General features: G+C 50.0%; 1 protein-coding gene across 1 annotated transcript in view; it reads right to left on the reverse strand.

The window, feature by feature from the left end:
* COL9A2 (collagen type IX alpha 2 chain) overlaps nt 1-24,476 on the reverse strand; it is a 31,776-nt gene that overhangs the window by 1,623 nt on the left and 5,677 nt on the right. The window contains 26 exon segments of the mRNA XM_043995774.1: nt 1,166-1,354; nt 1,718-1,772; nt 2,541-2,687; nt 3,609-3,641; nt 3,853-3,897; nt 4,790-4,825; nt 5,093-5,164; nt 5,762-5,815; nt 6,040-6,093; nt 6,807-6,860; nt 7,097-7,141; nt 9,757-9,810; nt 10,026-10,079; nt 10,402-10,455; nt 11,650-11,703; nt 12,013-12,066; nt 13,491-13,544; nt 14,067-14,120; nt 14,433-14,486; nt 14,622-14,678; nt 15,051-15,098; nt 16,140-16,193; nt 16,901-16,954; nt 20,263-20,286; nt 20,541-20,576; nt 20,817-20,870. Coding sequence (XP_043851709.1) covers nt 1,166-1,354; nt 1,718-1,772; nt 2,541-2,687; nt 3,609-3,641; nt 3,853-3,897; nt 4,790-4,825; nt 5,093-5,164; nt 5,762-5,815; nt 6,040-6,093; nt 6,807-6,860; nt 7,097-7,141; nt 9,757-9,810; nt 10,026-10,079; nt 10,402-10,455; nt 11,650-11,703; nt 12,013-12,066; nt 13,491-13,544; nt 14,067-14,120; nt 14,433-14,486; nt 14,622-14,678; nt 15,051-15,098; nt 16,140-16,193; nt 16,901-16,954; nt 20,263-20,286; nt 20,541-20,576; nt 20,817-20,870 — 1,543 coding nt within the window.

Raw genomic sequence — 24,476 nt, forward strand, 5'->3', positions numbered from 1 at the left:
CATCCAGCATGCTGCTTCTATTACTATTATTACATTGACATTACTATTATTTATTGTTCCTTGTGATTATCATTCCCTCATCTTTTTTATGGTGTTCAAGTCAAAATGGTCCTGGAACAAGTTGCTATATGGTTATTAAGTTGTTGTTGTTGTTGTTTTGGCAGGGCAGTGAGGGTTAAGTGACTTGCCCAGAGTCACACAGCTAGTACGAGTCAAGTGTCTGAGACTGGATTTGACCTCAGGTTCTCCTGAATCCAGGACCTGTGCTTTATCCACTGTGCCACCTAGCTGCCCCAACTATTCTTTTTTTATTTTTTTCAGGGCAATGAGGGTTAAGTGACTTGCCCAGAGTCACACAGCTAGTGTCTGAGCCTAGAGTTGAACTCAGGTCCTCCTGAATCCAGGGCCAGTGCTTTATCCACTGCACCACCTAGCTGCCCCTATTACAATCTTTTTGGGGGCGGGGCAGGGCAATGAAGGTTAAGTGACTTGCCCAAGGTCACACAGCCAGTAAGTGTCAAATGTCTGAGGCCAGATTTGAACTCAGGTCCTCCTGAATCCAGGACCTGTGCTTTATCCATTGTGCCACTTAGTTGCCTCTGTATTCTTTTTAATAAGCATTTATTAAGCCACTACTCTACAATATATATTCATATATATTATATGCGTGTATATATGTATATGTGTCACCATGTTGGGTGATAGGAAGAGATACAGAAGCGAGACAATTCCTTCCCTCAAGGAGCTTACATTCTCCTGGGGAAACAGCATGCTTACAAATATAGGATATATGGGAAAGAACACACTGGGATTTGGGTGGGGAGGCATTAACAACTAGGGAAATCAGGAAAGACTGGTTGAATATCTCCATTTCCTTAGGCTCTAAGGTTTCCTGTGAGATAGGGAGAATGAGGATCATTGTTCTTATTTTACAGATGAGGAAACTGAGGCCCCAAAAGATGATGTATCTTTCTCAAGGTCATGTGGTAGAGCCAAGACTCAGACAATCCACATCCTCCAATTCCCTCAACTAGCACAAAGTAGACATTTAATAAATGCTTGTTGACTTGTTGACTGATTGACTGCCCTTTCCAATGCACCTGCCCCTGCCTGTGCCCTTCGAAACCAGTCCAAGTCTCTTTGCAGGACCCTGTTCCTTACTTACCTTTGGGCCCTGTGTTGCCAATCTGACCCACAGCTCCAATGATACCAGGGATGCCTCGGGGGCCTGGGTGTCCATGTGGACCTTGCTTGCCTGGGTACCCAGGAGGGCCAGGGGGTCCTGGGGGACCCATTCCCCCTATGCCACCAAGAGCCTCTCGCTTGGCACTCACTGCCACCTCAGCCAGTTGTTCTGGAAAGAAAGGAGAAGAGGGTGGGGAAGCTGGTCCCTGACGCACTGTGGTGGGGGTGATACCCCCAGGTACTCACAGGTCATTGCCCCCATTAGACAGAGAAGAACACTGAGGCCAAGAGGGGCAGGGACTGCCAAACAAAGCCTTTGCCGAAAGACACCCACTTAGATCCTTCCAAAAGGGGTCCTATAGACCATTGTAGGGGAAGATGAAGGGGATACGTGTTCTTAAGGGCCTCAGGATCCCACTCAATCATCCCAGGATCCAATAAGAAAATATTTGTAAAGTGCCTAGCACTCTGCCTGGCACCTGATAGGCATTTGATAAATGCTTGTTCCATCCCCCTTTTCCCTCTGACTCACCTTGCAGCATCTTTAGTACCACATCCACTATGTGTTGGTCACTGGCATCCCGGCCCTGGAGACCAAGAACAAATAAATGGGAGTGAGTTGCCCCCTGACTCTGGGGTCTTCTCCAAACCCAATCTTAAAGACCCCAGCAGTTGTGACAGTCTGGGCTTCTGGAGGTCACAGGAAGCCAGCACTCCACCTGAACCATGGTACTAGCATGGATCAGAATCTCTCCTGCCTTGAAAGAGCTCCCTCTACCCAGCACCCAACGAAGGAGGCCCCGTGGCCTTGTTCCCTTCCGCAAGGTCTACTGAGAGCTCTTTGTAGAACCTTCATTTAAAGAGGGCTCCCCAGACCAGCCATCTCTTCTTTTCCCACTGACTAAACTCCTTTGGACCAGATTCCATCATTTTCTTCCCCACCTCTTCTCTTCTCCCTCTTTCCCCTTTTCAGCTTTCTTTCTGGTGTTGTTTCTCCCCATTGGACTGTAAGTTCCCTGAGGGCAGGGACTCCTTTTTCATATTATTTAGCACAGTGCCTGGAATATGTTTAATAAATGTTTATTGACCAACCGCCTTCAATTTCTCATGCTGTATAGCTCAAACCCATTCCTGGTGCAGATACTACAAAACTGGAAATCAGCTGGGGTGCAATATCTCCCCCAAAATGAACTTGCAGGATCTAATCCAGCCTCCCCAGTGATCTCCAAGCGCCTCAGAGCCAACCTCTGTCTAGCCTCCTCTACCACTCCCTAGGTGAGGTCTTAGAGAAGGAATATTGGGTCTGGCCTCTGTTTCTTCCCTACCCTAAGCCCAAAGATGAGGGGGAAACTCACCGCCACACCTTGTCTTCCAGGCAAACCTGGGATACCCCTTTCTCCAGTGATCCCCCGAGGCCCTGGGGGTCCTGGGTAGCCCTGTACTCCAGGGGCTCCTGCATCTCCTATGGGACCTGGGAAGCCTGTTTCCCCACGGATGCCTTGCTGTGATTGGGAGAAAAGGGTGGAGACCACAGAGGGGACCATGGGAAAAATAGCAAAGTCAGAGTAGGCATCAATGTGTCTCTCAACCTCTCATTCCCATCCCTAAGACTGGGGGAAGCAAGGGGAGAGAAAAAGAACAGAAAGAGGAAAATGAAAAGGATGAGGAAACTGAGACCCAGAGGTGAAGTGACTGCTCAAGGTCATCCTTACTCTATGTGTGACCTTGGGCAGGTCAGTTACCTCTCTAAACCTCAATTTCCTCATCTGCAAAGTTATGGGGTTTGACTAGATGTTGTCCAATGCCCCTTCTAGATTCAAATTCCATAATGGCAGGGGGGAGAAAGGCAAGGGAAGAACATGAAGTAGGAGTGTGATAGTAAATGTTTAACAACCAGCTCCCTAAAAAAAAATACAGACAACACACTTTTGGTCCCCCCCTTTTTTTTTTAAGTGAGGCAATTGGGGTTAAGTGACTTGCCCAGGGTCACACAGCTAGTAAGTGTTAAGTGTCTGAGGCCGGATTTGAACTCAGGTACTCCTGACTCCAGGGCCGGTGCTCTATCCACTGTGCCACCTAGCTGCCCCAACAACATACTTTTAAATTTAATTTGCATTAGTAACATTTTCTCCATCATTTTCTTAAATCTAGACAATACATAAAATGAGTCAAAAACTGATTTATCATGTTTGTTAACTTCTGATGTGTAACTGCTCATGCTGAACATTTAACAATTGGCTCTAGGAAGGCATTTTGAGCTGGCTCCAGCACACCCCTATATGTATGTAGCCAAAGGATAGTGAGCAGAAGAAGAAAGAAGTGAAGAGAGGAGGGCATAAAAAGGAAGAGAAAGGAGAGAGGAAAAGAGAGAGGGAGAGAGAAGCTAGCAGGATGGATAGAGAGATGGTGTGACGGGCACCCACCTGTCCTTTGGGACCTGGTTCGCCGGACTCTCCCTAGAGAGAAACAAAAAAAGAAGTCACTTCGTCAATGGGGGCCATGAGAACCCAATCCTGGGTCCACTTGCCCAGCTCCCTAGTCCCATCAAACTTCCTCTTCAGGGTTGGGCCACTGCTTCTGACATTTCAGACCCCAGGGCTGAGACCTGGGTCTCCACCTGCCCTTGGGGATCTCTCAAGGACCAGCCACATCCTCAGACCTCCTCACCTTCTCTCCTTTTTCCCCAGAGAGACCTTCTACACCTGGATCACCCTGCAAAGAAAGATCCAATCAGGTGGCAGACAGGGCAGTAGGAAAGAGGGGGGGGGTAGAGAGAATTAGTGCCAAACTCAGCCCTATTCCTGCCTCTCCCAGTGGCACCATTCTCCATGGAGTCCCTCTCTCCCTCACCTTCCCCACTCTTGGGAGAGCTCTCTCTCTCTGAAAGTGGAGGTGAACCTACCTTGGGGCTGCATGCACTAAGGCAGGGCTCCTTAATCTATTTTCCACTTGTGACCCCTTTTCACCCGGGAAATTTTTATGCATCGCCAGGTATATAAAATAGGTATACATAACCTCTGACTATTGCCAAAGTTTTTGTGACCCCCACATTCAGTTACATGACCCCATATGGGGTCGCGACCCCCAGTTTAAGAAGCTTTGCACTACGGTACTTACTTTGCTTCTCTCAGTGGCAGCTGGAAATACTGTAGTGAAAGGAACTGGGAGAAAACCACCCCCCTGGGTCCATGCTAGGGGCTAGCAAGCTAGCTCCAGCCTCTCTTCCTCTTTACGCTTCACTGTTTCCTTCACGATGCCCCCATGAGGTGGACAGTACAAGTATCTCCATAAGTGAATGGTTCAAAGTCACACGGTGAGTAAATTGGAAGTAGGGTATGAAAATCTTAGTCCAAGGGGGCCTTCCCCATTGCACCATGGGGCTTAGCAGCTGTCATGGTGGCAGATACAGAAGCCGAGACACCCAGGACAGCCTGGCTGCAAGAGAGGCAGCTCTTCCAGGTGTTAAGAGAAGATGAGGAAGAGGAACAGAGCCAGGCTCTTAGTGCCCATCACTGACCATGGAGCCCCTGAGAAAAGGCACAGACTGGATGAGAGTCTCATGCCCAGTCCTGCTATCCCTGCCCCATCCTAAGCAGGTACTCACACTGCTGCCTCTGGAACCGGTCTTCCCTGAATAGCCCTGTTGGAAAAGAAAAGTGGGGGAGGGCTGATGCTTGATCTCCTGCCCTGGTGAATCACCCCAGACTCCCCAGCTTGGCACCTTCTCTCCCATATATCCTCTGGGAGACCTCGACAATCTACCAAGAATCTCAGGGCCCTCTCCTTCTGTTCCTAGCCTGGTTTCTTTGCTCCCTGTCTCCTGTCCAGGATCCTGATTCTATCTTCTCTGCACTCCTGGCTTCTGGCTTCCCCATAGTGACCCCATGTTCTTGCACCCATTTGTTACCTTGTTCCCTTTGATGCCTGGCAGACCTTGGGGTCCTGGGATCCCTGGAGGCCCCTGCTCTCCTTTGGCACCCTGAAGGGAGAAGAAATTCAGTAAAGGGAAAGGGGAAGTCCCAGGCCTGGAGACTCTGTAAAGTCCTGTGGTCAGAAGGTCAGAAGGTCAGAAAGGAGAGTAGAAATGAGCTCTGGCTTAGCTCTTCTCAGCGATACAATGGTCCAAGTTAATTCCAAAGGACTCATGATGAGAAATGCTCTCCACATCCAGAGAAAGAACTGTGGAATCTGGATGCAGATTGAACCACACTGTTTCTACTTTTTTTTTTTTTTGAGGTTTTCCCTTTTGTTCTGATTTTTCCTTCACAACATGACTAATGCAGAAATATGTTTAATGTGATTATACATATATAGCCTATATCAGACTGCTTGCTGTCTGGGGGAGGAGAGGAGGGAGAAAAATTTGGAACTAGAAATCTTATAAAAACAAATGTTGAAAGCTATCTCTACATGTAACTGGAAAATAATAAAATACTTTTATGATTTAAAAAAAAGAAATGAGGTTTGGAAGAGATTTCCCCCTCCTCCTGCTCCCTCTGCCCTGGCCTGGGCCCCGGGCTTGGATGTTACACCTCCCTCCTCCATCCTCCGGCCCAAGCAGGGTTCACAGACTTACCACTCTTCCTTGCAGGCCTGGTTGCCCCACGGGCCCTCTCTCACCTTGGTCACCCTGAGATGATGGAACAGAGAGGGTCATTAAGGAAGCTAGAGAAGTCCAGCACCACCCCTACCTCTTCCTCCCGAACCCCAGGAGCAGATGTGGTGAGGTCTAGAGAGAGAAAGCAACCTCCCTAAAGACACACAGCAAACCCTCAGGAAGGAAACCTGGAATCCTACACCATCACTGCTCCCCTCCCCACCTGCCCAAGGGTAACTCAACCACTCCCCTCTTACCTTCAGCCCGGGGATCCCCTGAGGGCCAATTTCTCCTCTAGGCCCAGGCTCACCCTGGGGGACAGATTGGGGTGCAGTTAGAACCACAGGGCCTACAGCCCTACCCATGTGCCTGGGATACCCTATTCTGCCTGGTGTAGGATCATATGAGAGCTGGAGGCCTTATAGGCTATTGGGTCCCTTATTTTGCAGATAAGGACAGTGAGGCACATACAGATTAAGTGACTTGCCCAGGGACACACAGCTAGTAAGTAGCTGAGGCAGGATTCCAACTCAGGTCGTCTTGTCTCTGAGTTCAGCATTCCTTCCACCTCCTCTAGAAAGCCCTTCTGGATTATTTTATATAAGGGCCAATGTGTCCTGATCCCCTCCCACCCAGACCCAGGGCTCTCAGGGCTGATTCCCCTCCCATGTTGCACTTAGCCCAGATAATAACACTCCCCCATCTTGGTCTTCTGCTTTTATTCAACCCTCTATGGGTTTATGTGTTGGCACATATATGTTGGCACAAAATGTTAGAAAGGAACCCAGATTGACCTTGTTTTTACAGAAGAGTAAATTAAGTCCCCAAGAAGATCAGGGGTTGGATCTAGGTGCCAGAGACAGTGTGCGGCAGAGCTGAGGGCTTGACCCAAGTCTTCTCAGCCCTTGGCCCTGGCCCAGCCCTCATCTGCCCATTGCAATCCTAAGGGCAGGCAGAGGCTGATTCTTCTGTTCAGGTGTAACCTCTACTTCTTGGGGACAATCAGAGGGGCAGCTTCACTCACCGGCTTCCCCGGGGGGCCAGACAATCCTGGGAAGCCCCTCTGGCCAGGCTCACCCTATGGAAAAACCAACCGGGGTGGCTCAACCCTGGGCTCAGCTCCAGACTGGTCATTGCATTACCCTCCTCCCCCATTAGCTCCACAGCATCCCCTCAGAGAGGTGTGGGGCCCACCCCTACAAAGCCCCACTTGCAAGTGAGGCAGGCCATCCCAGGCCTCCATCTTGGAATCCCCCTACCCTCCAAACCTTCCCCCTCCATGCTCAGAATGTCCCCAGTGGGAAACCCCCTCACCTTGTCTCCTGGTTCCCCTTTGGTCCCTGGCTGACCTGGCAAACCCTGTAGAGAGAAAAGAGCATGAAGGTCCTATTGACAGCATCTAGGAAGGCTCTTGGCCATCCCCAGAGGCCCAGACACAACCTTGGGGCAGTCATCAGAGAGAGGAGAAAAGCCAAGGGAGACAGGCCAGAATCATGGAATCATAGATTGAAAGTTCAAAGGGACCTGAGTGCCATGAAAACCAACCACCTCTTTTTACAGATGAGGAAACTGAGTCTCAGAGAACTTAAGTGACTTGCTTTGCAAGTAGTAAGTGTCCAAGTTAGGATTTGAACTCAGGTCTCTCTAACTCCAAGTCCAGTGCTCTGACTACTACATTACCAGGGCTGTGAATAGTGGAGATCACCTAGTCTAGGGGTTCTTAACCTTTTTTGTACCAAGCATCCATTTGGCAGTCTAGTGAAGAATGTGGGATCCTTCTCAGAATAATGTTTTTAAATATATAAGATTACAAAGGAAACTGATTATACTGAAATAAAGATAGAATTTTTCCCCCATCCAAGTTTCACTGACCCCCTGAAATCTACACACAAACTCCATGGACCCCAGGTTAAGAACCTCTGAACTTATCCAATTTTCTCATTTTGTAGATGGAGACACTGTCGGAGTGGAAAAACTTACCCAGATAGGGTAAGTAAGAGACTTACTGATGGAAAAACTGTAGATGGAGAAATTTACCCAGATAGGGTAAAAGATTTGCCTCCATCACGCAGCTAGGAAATAGCAGAAAGAGACCCTCCCTAGCTAGCCCAGGACTACTGATGGTGGGATTTGGTCACCATCCAGAGACCGAAGCCTCACAATGACTGGGAATGAACTTAAATCAGTAGCTCATGACTGTGCGCAGTGGGGAAGGAGAGGCTCCCATGGTCCACCTCACCTCACTAAACAACAATTATTCAGTCAGCCAGCCACCTGATTTGGGGGAGAAGGGGAGAGGGAACTGGGGAGGTCAGGAGGAGTCACACTGAGGAGGACCTTGAATGACAGGCTGAGATTAGACTTAATGCTGTGGGTCACAGGCCTGGTAAAGGTTTCAGACCCAAATCCTAATAATGAGACCTACTCTTTTTTTTTTTTTTTTGGCAGGGCAAAGAGGGTTAAGTGACTTGCCCAGGGTTACACAGCTAGTAAATGTCAAGTGTCTAAGGCTGGATTTGAACTCAGGTCTTCCTGAATTCAGGGCTGGTGCTTTATCCACTGAGCCACCTAGGAGACCTACTCTTTAGGATGACTCAGGAATTATGTGTAGGATGCACTGGGAAGGTGAGGAAAGTAGTGGGGAGGTGGTTATAATAGCAGCCTCCAACCATAGGAAGTGATGCCCAGAGGAAGGAGAGATTAGATTTATTGGCTTGGCCCTGAGAGCACAACCAAGAGCCATAGGGGTGGAGGGGGAGTCATGGGAGGTGGAGTTCACAGGAGCTTAGCGCAGTGCCTGGCACATAGTAGGTACAGAATAAATGCTAGTTGGCCGATTTATTGGACCCAGACTAATGGTCATCCAGCCTCCATCTGAAGAGCAAGCTCACTATTTCCCAAGGCAGCTCATTCAACTTGGGGGCAGTTCAGACGGCTGGGATGTTTCCTTTTATTGAACTGAAATATGCTTCCCTGTGACTTCCACCTGTTTGGCTTATTGGAACCGCCAGGAGATCTTTGCTCAGGGGCCAGTTGGACTAAATGCCCTTTGAGATCCATTCCTCCCAGCTCTGAGGGTCCCGATATATGGTGGAGGTCCTCTAGTCCTGCTTCCTCATTTTACAGAAGAGGAAACTGAGGCCAGAGAAATTAAGTGATCTGCCCAACACCACACAAGTAGCAGGGTCATGATTAGAACCCAGATCCTCTGATTTAAATTTATTGTTCTATCCATGACTTCCCTCTATACCTCTCCTATGAGGATGTCCAGATCATGTGATTTAGAGCTGGAAAGGTTTTTGGAGCCTTGGATGTCAGAGTTGGGGGGAGGGTTGTGGATCGTTGAACAGAGAATGTCAAGGCTAGGAAGGACCTTAGAACTTAGAACGACAGAACCTGGAGGGGCCTTAGGGGCCCTGGTTGGTATGGAAAAGAGATCATTCTACCCCCATTTGACAGAGGAAAAACTGAGGCCCAGAGAGTAAGGGAGGGGGAAGCTAAGTGGTGCAGTGGATAGAGCACCGGCCCTGGATACAGGAGGACCTGAGTTCAAATCCAGCCTCAGACACTTGACACTTACTAGCTGTGTGACTCTGGGCAAGTCACTTAACCCCCACCATTGCCCCACAAAACAAAAAAACAGAGAGTAAGGGAGGCTTGAAGTTTGAGCTGGAATGGGAGCTATGAGGCAGGGGAAGGGATGGAGGTGAGACATTTGCCTTTTAAAGGGTTTTTGGCTATGATATGAATGGGGATGATGAAAAAAGAACTGCTTGTCCATAGAACCCAGTCAATCCCAGCTGACACTGAGAAGGAACTGAGGCACACTGTGGGGAAGGGACTTGCCCAAGGTCATGTGGAGAAACAGTGGGAAAGCTGGGGATAGAACCAGGGTCTCCTGACCCAAGGCTCCATCTGGCCCAGGCCCAGCCCCCCAACCCTGACCCTCCCTGGGCCCTGACAGTGATACTCACAGCCAGTCCTTGGTGACCAGGGTTTCCGGGTCTCCCGGGCTGTCCAGCACTCCCCTGTGGGATGGAATAGGCACAGATATTGCTCTTCTGTCTGTAGCCCCAGTCCCAGGGACCCTCCAAGATGGGGAGGGTGTCCCAGGACTGCTGGACGTGGCTGGGCCTGGTCTCCCCTCACACAGCCTCATGAAGACTATGCTGCACCTACCCAAGTGGCTGAGCCAGGCCTAAGGGACCCTCCCTCTCCGTGCCAAGTACCCCACCTCCCTTACCTTCACACCAGGAATTCCAGGCGTCCCATCCTTGCCATCAATACCGGGGAGGCCCTGTGGAGGAGGGAAAAGAAGTCATGGCCTATGAAGATGCACATCCTGGAGCAACAGGAATGGAAGAGACCTAGACCACCCCCCTCATTTTACAGATGGGGAAACCACGGCACAATGTGGGGAAGGGACTGGCCCAAAGGTCACTCAGAGAAGCAGTGGTAAAGCTGGGACTAGAATGCAGGTCTCCTGACCCCTTCCTCCATCTGACTAGGCCTAGGCCAGGTTCCTGCCCAGATCTGAGTTAGGGATCCCTTGAATCTGACCTAATGCTCAGGTCCCAAGAAGCCAGGAAGCTGGGACCTCCCCCAGCTGACGTACTTACATTCTCACCCTTGGGTCCCCCGCTTCCCTGGGGACCTCGAACTCCTTGACCACCCTGCAAAAGCCAAACAGGAAAGCACAGTTACACTATCCCTTCCCTTTTCCCCAGGACACACCCTGCAGACTCCATGGCAGAAGACAGAGACAACCACGTGCATCACCCCCCATCCCTGCACAGCTTGGGCGTGAGCTCCAGACATGTGGGCCTGAGGGAGCCAGGCTGGCCCCAGGAACCAGCTTGTGGCTGTGTGAAGTAGGAGAAACTCTGGCTCTGGATCTGCTTGAAACCTGCTTGTGACTTCTGGTCCCCCACCCCACCTTTCCTCAGCCCTAATCCTGTTAGCTCTGCCGTGGTTTGATGGCATCTGGGGAAAAAAGGCTTGGGCCGTGAGTAGCCCGTGGCAGGAGGCTGGCGCCAGAGTCGTCTGGTCTGGGGCCCCCATCCTGTCATCCTCCAGGTGTGGAGAGCTTTGGAAAAGGAGAGCTACCGCAGGGGAATAGCCCCAATGACCCCTTAAGGGCCATTCCAGCCTGAGCCTGGCTCTTCCTTACCCTGGCTCAGGTCATGCTTGGCACTGATGGTGTTGCCCACAGGTCAGGCAGCAATCCATATAGAACACATGTGTATATGTTTGTGACTGCCCACATAGAATCCATGTGTATACAGTGATCATGTATGTATGTGTGTGTGCACATGTGTGTATGTATGTGTAATCACTTACACAGAATCCATACGTGTGCAGTGATCCATATAGAACATGCCCGTACATGGGATCCTAGATCTACAGATGGAAGAGACCTCAGAGGTCACCTAGTCCAACCCCCTCATTTTGCAAAGGAGGAAGCTGAGGTTCATAGGAGATAAGTGACTTATTTAGGCTACACAGGTCTTGCCAGGGCAGAATTTGCACTCAGGTGGCGAGGCTAGAGAGCCGGTGCTCTTTTCCCATAGAATGAATGTGTATGCTCAGACATTCACATGGGACATGTGCACAGACCCAGGCCCAAATACTCAGTCACACCCACATACACATAGACACCCAAGGTCACTCCTTTCTTAGTCTTCCCCATACAAACAGACGAACACACTCTCACACACACAGACACACTTTATGGGTGGGGATGGAGGAGAGCCCAGCCTGGCCCAGACCTCTTCCCTCCCTCCCTCCTCACCTTCAGGACTCCAGCCCCCTCAACCCAGACTGGGCTCCCACCAGGGTGAAGGACATACACAAAGCCATTCACTTACCATGTCTCCTTTCTCCCCAACTCTGCCTGGTGGCCCCCGAGGGCCCTCCTCACCCTGGGGGCAGAGAAAAGCAAATGGATTTTCAGGAGCCCCCCCCCCAACAGCCTTCAGAGAAGAGGCACAGAATGGCCAGTGTTGAACTATACCCTAACCTCCCCTCACTGCAGCCCCCTGAGCTGCCCCCCCCAACCTCCAGCCCTCATCCTATGAAAGATCTTAGTGCCTGCACCCGGTCACTGAAATGGGGACCCCCACCAACCCAGCCTTTTCTCCACAGGGGCAGGAGTGAGAGTGGGGATCTCTGGGTGCATATTCCCCAGGGGCCAAGGGGCAAAGACCCAGAGGTCCAGGGAAAGGACTTACAGGCTTCCCAGCAGCACCAATGGACCCAAGCATCCCCTTGTAGCCTTGGGGACCCTGGAGAAGGGAGGAAAGGCATGACCACCATCAGCAACATTTTTATAAAAACCACTGTCAATATCAGCATTATTGGGGACACAGGAGCATAGATTTAGAGCTGGGGAGACCCTGAGATGTAACTTAGTCTAGTTAGCCCCTCATTTTAGAGACAAGGAGACCAAGGCCTAGCTGGACAAGCTAAGTGATTGTCCCGAGGTCAAACGAGTGACGGAGCTGAGATTTGAACTCTGGTCCTTGGACTTCAACCCCAGCATCCTTTCCATGAATACTTATATGGCCAGGTATGATGGTGCTTTTGAATATTAACATAGCCGATCCTGGCCTTATTGTCACTAGTGTTTTTATGGAGATGGTCATTATTGTCATTCATGGGATAGACCATTGCTCCTGGCTTCATCAGGGCAGAGCTCTGTCCACCAGTGCAGATCTGTGGGTGCCAAGCTGTCTATGATTGAGAGAGGGTCCCGGGAGATACAGGAGGGGCATTTCTTAACACTTTCCACATGCCAGGTGCATGGTTAAGTGTTTAATAAACGCCTGTTGATTATGATATAATAACTGTTGTTCAATCATTTTCTTTTCTTTTTTTTTTTTTTTGTGGGGCAATGGGGGTTAAGTGACTTGCCCAGGGTCACACAGCTAGTAAGTGTCAAGTGTCTGAGGCCGGACTTGAACTCAGGTACTCCTGATTCCAGGGCCGGTGCTCTATCCACTGCGCCACCTAGCTGCCCCCGTTCAGTCATTTTCAATCATTTCCAACTCTTAGTGGCCCCATTTGGGGTTTTCTTGAAAGAGATACTGGAGTGGTTTTGCCGTTTCTTTCTCCAGCTCATTTTACAGATGAAGAAACTGAGGAAAAGAGGGTTAAGTGACTTGCCCAGGGTCATACAACCAGTAAGTGTCTGAGGCTAAATTTGAACTCAAGTCTTCCTGACTCCAGGTCTTGTGCTCTATCTACTGTGCCACCTTGCAGCCCCATAATAACTATATTTGATATAATTATTATTGATATAATCATCTTTCAGGTTCTTGTCATCGGCACAGTTCCTAAGACTATCAGCTGCAGAAGGGTTGATTAATGGAAGTGGTAAGTGAGTTTTCTCATCAGGAGCTCTTTAAACTAAAGAAGTCACAGGTAGATCCACACCAAAAAAAAAAAAATTTTCCTTGAGGTCACCATTATCAATATTAATAATACTGATCCTCTGGCATTATTAATGTTTTTTTTTCCTAAATTAGTTTCGAGGGGCCTCCAAGCTGAACAGGACCAGGCCAGACTTGAGGCTGGAGGCCTGTGGTCTCCATGGTTAGTCACAATCTCCATTTAATTCAATAACCTTTTATTAAGTGTCTACTCTGAGTTAAGTGTGGAAAATAGGAAAGGAAGCAAAAGACAGCCTTCAGGCTATTTGAGGACTCACCGTCTCTCCTTTGGATCCAGCCATGCCTGGATAGCCCCTGATGCCCTGGGGACCCTGTCAAGACAGAAGGACCCAGGAGATGGGCTCAGCATCACCCCTTCTGAGGGCAGTGTCTGCTTCCTCCAAGCTGCTCCACCCCATCTCATACCGGCTCCCTGGTCTCATTCCCCAGGAGAAAGACCAGTCCCTGCCCTGGGCACATCCCCACCGCCTGCTCCCTTGTGTCAAATCCCAACCAGGTGGGCACAGATGTGCTGAACTGAGGCCCTTGTGAAAGTTCCCCACAGCCGTCACCCAGAATCATGGGATGGCAAGATTCAGTGATGCGGGCGGGGACCTTAGAGATGATCTAGTTCAATTCTCTTATTTTATAGGAGGGGAAGCTGAGGCTAAGAGCTGCTCAGTGGGTTGTTCAAGCTCAGGCAGTAAGTATGTGGGCAGAAAACCAAGGGAGAGAGCTCAGGCCCCTTTCCTCCAGGCGGGCACCGACTACACTCTCGGAGCATGGGAATGGCCAGGAGAGTCCCACCAGTGCCCCAAGGCAGAAGGAAGAGATGAGTAGGAGTGATACATTACCGGGGGACCAGGAATTCCCTGCTCACCAGATGCACCCACATCTCCTTTGGGACCCTAGAGGATGAAAGGCAGACGTCAGGGCCTGAGGACCACAGTCTGTCAGTCCAGGGAGAGATGCAGGTCTCCGAGCCGACTTTCAGGAAGCTCAGGAGTCAGTGGAGGCACCGGGAAGAGCTTCCCACATCCATGCCCCTCAGTCCGTTCCTGCCTCCCCCGAGCCAGCCCCTTCCTGTGGTCTGTGGCATCCCATTTTAGCCCTGTTATTGTCTCCACTGGCCCCATCAGCTCCACCTCCCCCCGCCCCCATCCCCAACAAGGGATGCAGGCAGGGGGCAGGGGGAACCTCAAGGGCTTTCCCTAACTTACCGGTTTCCCTTGTCTGCCTGGCTCCCCCAGGGGTCCCCGACGGCCCGGATGTCCCTAAAGCGAGAGAAGGAAGTCTGAGCTGCATTCTCTAATACCAGCCCCTCCCCCCCCATCCCCAGGCCCCAAACATGACTGAGTTTTCCGTGTCTTCCAACACCCCAGGCCCAGCTAAGCCCCTTGGGTACTCACCTTCACCCCCTGCAGCCCCTGTGGCCCCTTCACCCCAGCTGGACAGTTGGTTGGACACTGAAATACAAACATGGGGTGAGGACAGTTATTCAAAGCCAGATCCACATCCCAGCTGTGTGCTTGGTTGGGGTGAGGATGGGGTTCATAAGCCTGGGATGTGCTTCTGCTCTTCCAGAGCCCCTCCCTCTCATTCCCTCTTTTGGGGGTATTTCTGGCCCCAGGGATGACATGTCCCTCCCCTCCTTTCCCTGGACACGGCCACAGCCCCCACCCCTCAGCACAGCCGGACGGTACCTCCTCTGGCCAAAATAACTGGCTTCCTGACCTCCATTCGGGCCTGGTCCCCCCGCCCCAACCCTGTGCTAACACAGACCCATCCCATAGGGGGTCCTTAATGACCTGGGTAGCTGGACCCACACCAGCTCTTACCAGGAAGTCGGCACTGCCTTCAAGGCCCTGAATGGTCCCTGGGCGACCCTGAAAGGAGAATATGAAGTGAGGTCTGAGAAGGCAGTGGACCACAGTGTCAGGAACAGAGCTTCCCAGGTTTGGAGACCGGCTGGGTCCCCTGCACCGCCCCCATCTCTCCGAGATGGCTGGTCCCCTTCGTGTGGAGCTTTGGGCAGAGACTGTGGAAGCCCAGACCAAATATCAAGGGGCAGAGAGCTCAGACCACACCAGCAAGGTTCACACTCTAGTTACCTGTCTCCTGCTCCCAGGAAATGCAGCTGGGGGAGAGGATCCCTCTGCCCCCAGCCTTCTGGGGTTCAGGCCTCTCAGTTCCATACTCTTCAGCTCCCGCCCGCCCCCCCACCCCAGATGGGCTTTTTTTTTTTTCCGGGGCAGTGAGGGTTAAGTGACTTGCCCTGGGTCACACAGCTAGTAAATGTCAAGTGCCTGAGGCAGGATTTGAACTCAGGTCGTCCTGAATCCAGGGCCAGTGCTTTATCCACTGCGCCACCTAGCTGCTTTTTTTTTCTTTTTTGGTGAGGCAATTGGGGTTAAGTGACTTGCCCAGGGTCACACAGCTAGTGTTAAGTATCTGAGGCCGGATTTGAACTCAGGTCCCTCCGGACTCTAGGGCCAGTGCTCTATCCACTGCACCACCTAGCTGCCCCTGGACTTTCTTACAACATTCCTGGCCAATGATTCAGAGCCCTCCTTGGGGCAAGGGGCAGATAAGTGAACCCCACATTCCATCCTGATGTTCCAAAGAGCCAGATCTGAACCTATGGAGTCCCCAGGATGGGTTCTGGGAATATCTGCTTCCCTTGGACACCCCCACTTTACAGCCAAGATAGTCTTAAATCTAAAATAGCCACCAACCTGGTTCTAGGACCAGAGAGCTGGGGAAGGAGGCCATGGGGATTGGGACTACACCCAGCCTCACCCCATGATGGGGCACAAGGACACGTGATCAGGCCTGACCACTGCCACAGAATCAGCATTCCTGGGCCCATGCTTCTCTGCCCCACCCTCCCCTCCCCTAGGGAAGGGAAGCAGACAAAGGATACTCACGGGTTTTCCTGGGGGCCCAGGGGGTCCTGATGGTCCGTCCGGTCCAGGGTCCCCCTGAAAAGAGATGTCAGTGCCAAGTTAAATAGAGGCCACCCTGGGAGTCCCAGCCTCAGCATTTGGAGCAAGGGCACAGATGTGACAGCAGATGAGAGGGACCCACAGCTGCAGTGAGAGACCCTCCAGGGAGGCTGTGGACTCTGCCCCGTTTAAAGGGGGTACGGCCATTGTGCTTTATGGGTCTGTGGCAGGGGATTGACTGCAATAATGCCTCTTACACCCAGGAAGGAGGATGAACTGTCACTGAATCACAAGGAATCTCAGAGTTAGGAGGCTCTGGCCTAGTCCAGCCCTGCCTGAACAAAAATGCCATTTCTAGAATCTCCAAGCAGCCATACAGCTAATGGGGGAGGACTCTCCACCTCCCGAGGTGGTCACTGCACCTGGGGGAAGCTCTCATAATGGGGGGAAGGGAGGTGTTCCCTAACATCCAGTCCATGCTGACCTCTCTGTAGCCCCTCCCCGCACTACTCCTGGGTCTGACCTCTGGGGTCAAACCAAACACTCCTAATCCCTCTTTCCCATTGGTAACCCCTTATATATTGGAGGGAAGGTATTACAACCCCTTTCCTGCCCCCCAACTCCCAGTCTTCTCTTCTCCACCCTAAATATTCTCAATTCCTTCAAATGACTTGAGGCCCTTTCCCATCCTGGTCTTCCTCCTATGCCCTACGATGAGAGGCAGGACCCTGGAGGTAGCTCACCTTGGGGCCGGGGACACCAATCTCTCCTGGGAGTCCAACTGGTCCTGGAGGTCCCTTGCGGGAGAAGAGGGAAAAGTATCATAGAGGTGGCCCCATTATTTTAGAGTTTAGAATATCAGAGCTCTAAGAAGCCTTAGATATTATTTATTCCAATTCTCCCATTTTATAGAGAAGGAAACTGAGCCCCAGAGAGGACTAGTGACCTACCCAAGGTCACACAACAGGTCAGTGGCAGAGCTAGTTCTAAGGGCCTAGCTCTCTTTCTATGACCTATCCTGGCATCCCTAGGGCTCATATAAGGAAGGAAAGAAAGAAGCATTCAGTAAGCACCTACTATGTGCTTACTATTTTGTAAATATCTCATTAGATCCTCACAACAACTCTGCGAGGTAGATATCATTATTATCCCCATTTTACAGATGAGGAAACTGAGGTAGACAAAGGACAAGTAACTTGCCTAGGGCTGTACAGTTAGTAAGAGCTTGAAGTAGGATTTGAACTCTGTCTTTTTGCCTCTCTACCCACTGTACCACCCAGCTGTCTCATGGGAATGGGTGCTGGGAATCCAAACTCTTTACTGGTCTGAACATGTAAATTTACTGTCCCCCAAAGTTCTGTTGTGGTTGTCTAAACCAAATAGATATGGGCTTTTGGATTATCTACAGCTCTAGCCCTTTTGATTAGGAAAGAGTGCTGAGAATTAGCTCACACTCACCCATCCTGACCCCTGCTTAACTCCTTGCTGCCCCTCCAGTCTGAGCTGGGCCTGGAAAGCAGAACCTTTTGCTCTGAGCTGAGGTTTGCCCTTTGAATAGGACAAGGAAGGGCAGGTGGATAAGTTTGCTCCTTGAGGCTGTGTTGCCTGGCACAATCTGAGGCCCGTGGGAGAGACCAGCTAATATCTGATCAGTGAAATGTTTGGGAACCTAGTGATGTCACCAGGATGAGTCGGTGAGAAGTGTTCTGTGGGTAGAGAGCTATTACTGTTGATGTAAAAGCAAAATGTTCCTGACTTATCCTGTTTCTCTTAACAAGGATGGAAATCCCTGTTGTTTGAGAGGCCCCCAGCAAAGTGTTCATCCCCTCTCTGATCCCTCTGTCTGCCTGCCTCATCATCTGTTCACTCCTCCATCCCCACTCCATAACTCTTCCCATCCTCTAAAACTGTGCTAGAGTCTAATGGTGTCTCTCTTTCCTTTCTCCATCAGACAAAGCCATCTACACCCAATGATTCCCCTTCTCCTCCCCTCCCACATTCTTCTCAGCCCTCAACAATCTGGCTTCCAACCTCATTCCTAAACTGAAAGTGTTCTCTGTGAAGTTATCAGTGACCTCTCCCTTGCCAATGTCCTCTTCCTATATCCTTACCCTTGAACACTCTGGGGCATTTGACACTGTTGACCAACCTCTACAACTGGCTATTGTCTCTCTCCTGGGTTTTCAGTTCTCCTGCCTCTCCAGGTTCTCGTCCCATCTATTGGACCACTCCTTGGCTGATTCATTATCCATGATGGGCCAATGACTGTGGCTGTGCCCCAGAGCTCTTTCCTGGCTCTTCTCCTCTTTTTTCCTCTATACAATCTCTCTGGGTGGCTTCTGCTCTCAGGGATTCCCTAGATATTTTACATAGATATCTCCAAGATCTAAGTATTCATCCCTGGTCTCTTTCCTGAGCCATATAAAAAACTAACTGCTCCATATTCCAAACTGGGTTATCCCCTAGGTGTCTCAGGCTCAACATGTCCCAAACAATTCATTATCTTCCTCCATAAACCTGCCTCTCTTCTCAACTTTTCTGTGATATGTTATCGAGGGTACCACCATCCTTCCAATCACCCTGAGTCTCCAACTCAGTCTTACTCCTCACTCTCACTCAACTCCCCTCCCCACCAAACAGTTACTGAACCTTATTTCTATCTCTACAATACCATGCCTCATCCTCCCTGCCTCTTCTCTTTTCTCTTCTCTTCTCTTCTCTGTCTGTCTGTCTCTGTCTCTGTCTGTCTGTCTGTCTGTCTGTCTGTGTCTCTCTCTCTCTCTCTCTCTCTCTCTCTCTCTCTCTCTCTCTCTCTCTCTCTCTGTTTCTCCCTGTCTCTGTCTGGCAATCAGGGTTAAGTGACTTGCCCAGGGTCACACAGCTAGTAAGTGTCTGAGGGTGGATTTGAATTCAACTCTTCTTGCCTCCAGAGCTAGCACTCTATCCATTGTGCCATCTACTTGCACCCCCACCCCCACTCCCACAGCCACTATCCTAGTTCAGACCCTCAACACTTCTCCCTAGACTGATGGATCAGCCTCCAATTTGGTCTTCCTGCCTCATTCCTCCCCACTCCAGTCCACCCTCCATTCAGCTGCCAAAGTGATTTTTCTTAAAGCCCGAGTCCATTTGAGTATGTACTGCCCCCTACTTAACAAACCTGGATGGCGCTTCAAGGATCAAATGTAAATGTCTCTAATTGTCAGTTGGGCAGCTAGGTGGTACAGTAGATAGAGTGCCAGTCCTGGAGTCAGGAAGACCTGAGTTCAAATCCAGCCTCAGATACTTACCGACTATGTGACCCTGGGCAAGTCACTCAACCCTGTTTGCCTCAGTTGCCTCATGAGCTGAAGAAGGAAATGGCAAATCCCTTCAGTATCTCTGCTGACAAAACCCCAAATGAGGTCATGGAGAGTCAGACACAAGTGAAACGACTCAGCAACAGTAAAAGTTAACACTCAAAGCTTTTGATAATCTGGTCCCTTCCCACCTTTCAAATCAAATGCTTTACTCCTCTCTCCTTCTCACACTGCAATTCAGCCACACTGTCCTACTTGCTGTCCTGCACGTATGCAGATATTCTATTTCCTGACTCCAAGTCTTTGCATAAACTGCCCCATGCCCTCCTTTCTCATCTCTGCCACTAGGAATGCCTGTTGTCCTTCACCTAAAGCATGATCTTTGTCAAAAGGTCTTCCTGATCCACCCCTCCTAAAAGGGGCTACTAAGTCCTTCCTTCCCCAAATGACTTGGTATTCATTTTGTATATATTCTGAACATGCTTGTATGGACACACATTAGCTCTCTCATTAGAAGGGAAGCTCCTTGCAAGCAGGCTGTTTTATTTTGGTTCTTTTACAGCCAGCTTTTGGCTTAGTACCTGGCACATAGAGGGTGCTTAATAAATGCTTGTTGATTCATTGCTGCCCACTTTGGCAGAGATTAAGATTGTGGGAAGGGGAGAGAGATGGTGGACTGTGAGCCCTTCAGACAGCTTTGTAGGGCTTGGCAGCAGAGGGTGCATGGCTCTCTTCTTGCCTGGGATCCCCTTCTCTGTCCACTTTCCTTAGCCTTCTACTCCCCCGCCCTCCCCCCAAGGACTTACCTGGGGTCCTGCAAAGCCAGGGCCCTGTGATAGAAAAGAGAGAGACAATGGGAACCTCTTCTGTCCCCCAACCTTCACAGTGCCCTCCCTACCTCCTAGAGCTCCCTCTCTTCAGAGCCCCTCCTCCAGAGTCATCTCCCTTAGAACCATTTCCTCCTCCTCCTCTTCCTTCTCTTCCTCCTCCTCCTTCTCCCTTTTCCCCCATTTTCTCTTCCTCCCTGTGAAGCCCTGAAAAAGCTGGGTCTGGGGGATGGAGCCCCGTCACCCAAAATACTCACCGGCAGACCTGGGGGGCCGGGGAGGCCAGGTTGGCCCCTGAAAACACAGAGGGATGAATGTTAGTGGCCAAAGGAGTCTGAGCGTGTATGTGTCCAGAACAGGCAGCCACCCCTCCCCACTCCCATCCTCCCTAAGCTCCCCACATGCTTCCACCTCTCTGGGACCCCAAATCTCAAGCCCCATCCCCCCAACCTCCACAACTCCCTCCTAACCCTGGGCAGCCAAGGACCATAGGGAGTGGCTCCATCTTCCCCATCTCCCAGCCCCCCACTCACCTTGACTCCAGGAGCCCCCTGAGGGCCTGCTTCTCCCTTGGCTCCAGTTAAACCCTAGAGGAAGAGGGCAAAAAGGTCAGTGTTCAACAAGGGCCACACTCAGACCCAGGCCCTGGGCCTTCCATGTCACAGAGACCCAGTCTTCTAAGGAAGGGCAGGAAGCAAGAGGAGATCTGGCATTTTTAAGACTGTGTGCAAAGAAAGATATAGATACAGATACAGATGTCATCTCGTTTGAGCTTCACAACAACCCTGTGAGGGAAAGTGGGGGCCAATTCTGGTTTTACAGGTGGAGAAACTGAAGCTCAGAGAGGTGATTTGTCATGCTCAAGGTCATACAGTCAGTTAGCATGAGGGGAGGGATTTGAACTGAGATTTCCTGAATGTAGCTTAGCAGAGTGCCTAGTGCCACAGTAGGCATCTAATAAACGCTTGCCGAATCAGCTTCAGGCATAGCCCTCTCTCCACTGTGCCCCATCCTCTCTAAGGAATAAACACTGTATTTCTAATTAGGTTAGCTCTTTACCGCTGGGTATGGGCCACAGGGGATAGATGAGAAGCCATCTCTCCTTCCTGCTCTTTTCTTAAGCATTGTTTAACATTCTTCAGTGCTTTAGATTAGTCGCTTCTGGTCCTCTGCAATTTGGTCGCCTTCTGATGTTAATTTATTGCTGCATTATCCACTGGTTGGATTGGGGGCTTTTTTTAGTTTAGCTATTGCTTTGGCTTTGTTGGTTGGACCATATTATCTGGGGTATTTCTTGGCAAAGATACTAGAATTTGCCATTTCATCCTCCAGGTCATTTTACAGAAGAAGAAACCAAGGGCAAATAGGGTTAAGTGACTTTGCCCGGAGTCATATGACTAGTAAGTGTCTGAGGTGGGATTTGAACTCAGGTCTTTTTGCTCTCTATCCACTAAGCCACCTAGGTACTATTACTTTGCGCTACCCTCTCTTAATTAGTTTGATATAATGGAAAAAGCATTGACTTTGGAATCCTAGGACCTGGGCTCAAGTCCTATTTCTGTCACTTGCTACCTGTGTGACCTTGGATAAGTCTCTGAACCTCTCTGGGTTTAACAAAATAAGAAGGTTTGGAGAAAATGACCACTAGGGTTCCCTCCAGTTCTCAAGTTACAAGTCTATGAGCTGTTCTAGGTACTGAACCTGGAGTAAGGAAGACCTGAGTTCAAATTCAGCCTCAAACACTAACTGTGTGACCATGGACAAGTCATTAACTTCTCCTGTAAATTGTGGATAATAACAAAATCTACCTCCCAGGCCTGTTGGAAGGCTAAGATAAGATACTATTTGTAAAGTGCTTTGCAAACCATAACAAGCTACCTAAATGTTGGCTGTTCTGAAGCAATGGCTTGATTAGTACAAATAATGAATCCCATGAAGTGGTCAGATGTATTCACATTCCTGCTATTTGATGTTATGATTATATAAAGTATCGTGATTGGTCCCTGCCCAATGGAAATATGCAGCTTAGATTCAAATAACATGATGAGTCCCCCTGTGTAACTTGCACCAATCAGTGCCTGTTTGTATTGGGAGGTGGCTCCTCTCCTGTCTCCTCCCCCACGACAAATTAAAAGTCTCCTCTTTACACTGGCCAATCTACTCTGTGTGGCCTGAAAGTCCAGCATCTCCAGTCCAGAGCTCCCCCACCATAGCTTGTCAGCCTCTGTAGCATAGCTAGCTATCTGTACCCACATCGACTCTCATCCCAGGCCCCAAACCTTACATCCACCCGCACTGAAAACCGGCCAATGGGTCCATCAGTGCCTTACCCCAGCTGGTCCCCCAGAGCCACCACCCCACAGAGAAATGGAACCGGGTCCCTCTGGGCTGTGGTCAGAAAAAACGGGACTGGTATAGCTGGGTCAGTAGTAAGTCCAATATTCTGTCCAGTCACCCTGTAACCCTGGTCAAAGCCCAATCACCTTGGCGATTTTACTTAATCCTCACAAAGGCCCCATGAGACAAGTAGTGTCAGTTTTATTCTCCCCATTTTATAGATATGAAAACTGAATTAGGGAGAAGTGATTTGCGAGGTACTGCACCTAGTAAATGGCAGCCAGGACTGAAACCTAGGACTCCTGAATTATAATTTCTTCTTTCTTTCTTTCTTTCTTTCTTTCTTATCTTTCTTTCTTTCTTTCTTTTTGCAGGGCAATTGGGGTTTAAGTGACTTGCACAGGGTCACACAGCTAGTAAGCGTTTATAGTGGTCTGAGGCTAGATTTGAACTCAGGTCCTCCTGAATCCAGGGCTGGTGCTTTATCCACTGCACCACCTAGAGGCCCCCAGAACCTTAGATACTGGCTATAATCTCCTCCAGCTGCCTTTATTATCACATTATCAGGGACCATGTGAAGGGTCTCCTGATCCTAGGCCAGGCGTTTCTTTGCTGCGTTTTTCCTGCCTCACCTGGTTTTTTTTTTTTCCCTTGCTAGAAACATCTGTGTTTGGGGCATAGGAAAAGGGGCCAGGATTCACAATCTCCAAGCCTCAAGTCATTATTTTTGGGGGTTGTTAGAGAGGCAGAATCTAAAAAGTGGAAAAGCCAGAGACCGGCCTTGACAACCTCTGTTCTAATGCCCTCCTAACTCTGACATCTTGTGTTCTAAGGGCCCTCCCAGCTCTGCTATTGTGTTCTAATGCCCTCCTAGCTCTGACACACTGTGTTCTAATGCCCTCCCAGCTCTGACATTCTCTATTCTAAGGGCCCTCCCAGCTCTGACATCCTGTGTTCTAAGGGCCCTCCCAGCTCTGACATTCTCTATTCTAATGCCCTCCTAGCTCTGATATCCTATATTCCTAAGGGCCCTTTATGCCCTGATATTGTGCTCTAAGGGGCCCTCCCAGCTCCGACATCCTGTGCTCTAAGGGCCCTCCAGCTCTGACATTCTGTGTTTTAAAAATCTTTGCAGCTCAGAATGCCTGTGATTTGGAGATAATGGGTTTGAAAGTATTTTTTTAACTGCCAAGCACAATACAGAAATGCAAGCAACTATTATTTTTATTAATAAACTGAGACACATGCTAAGTGTGCATTAAAAATGATCTAGTCTTCAACTACCTGGATGGAAATTGCCTGTGGGATATTTTTAGTCCCTAAATTACTCCCTCCCACGACCCACCTCCCTACCCCAGCATGGCCTCCCTAAAGGCCTCCCTCACTGTTAATCAGCATGTGCTGGGAGGTCTGTCAGCAGCCACTGTACTACCCACAGCATTAGACGCAATTCTGAAAGCAGCACTTTCTCCATTGCTCCCCCCAACCCTCCTCCCGCAATATAGGCTACATTATCCTCGTGGCCTCTCAGACCTCAAAGGACCTTAGCATTCTTCTCACTGAACTCTACCTGGACAGGAGTCCCCCACTGGAACTTCCCTGACAGGTGGACGGTCATCCAGACTCTCCTTGTGTTGGGGAGGTCACCTCCTTCCTGGGCCACCCATTCCACTTTTGGATAGCTCCAATTGTCAGGAGATTTTTCCTGATGTTGAGATTAAATTTGCCTCCCTACAACTTCTACCCATAGCAATCCGAGGGAAATCCCTCTTTAACAGCTTGAAGTCATGACTATAGATGGCTTCCTCTCCCCCCCATGCCCTCAATCTTCTCTTCCCCAAGCTAAACGACCCCAG

The sequence above is a fragment of the Dromiciops gliroides genome, chromosome 3 (genome assembly GCF_019393635.1).
Source record: "Dromiciops gliroides isolate mDroGli1 chromosome 3, mDroGli1.pri, whole genome shotgun sequence".
Taxonomy (NCBI): Eukaryota; Metazoa; Chordata; class Mammalia; order Microbiotheria; family Microbiotheriidae; genus Dromiciops; species Dromiciops gliroides.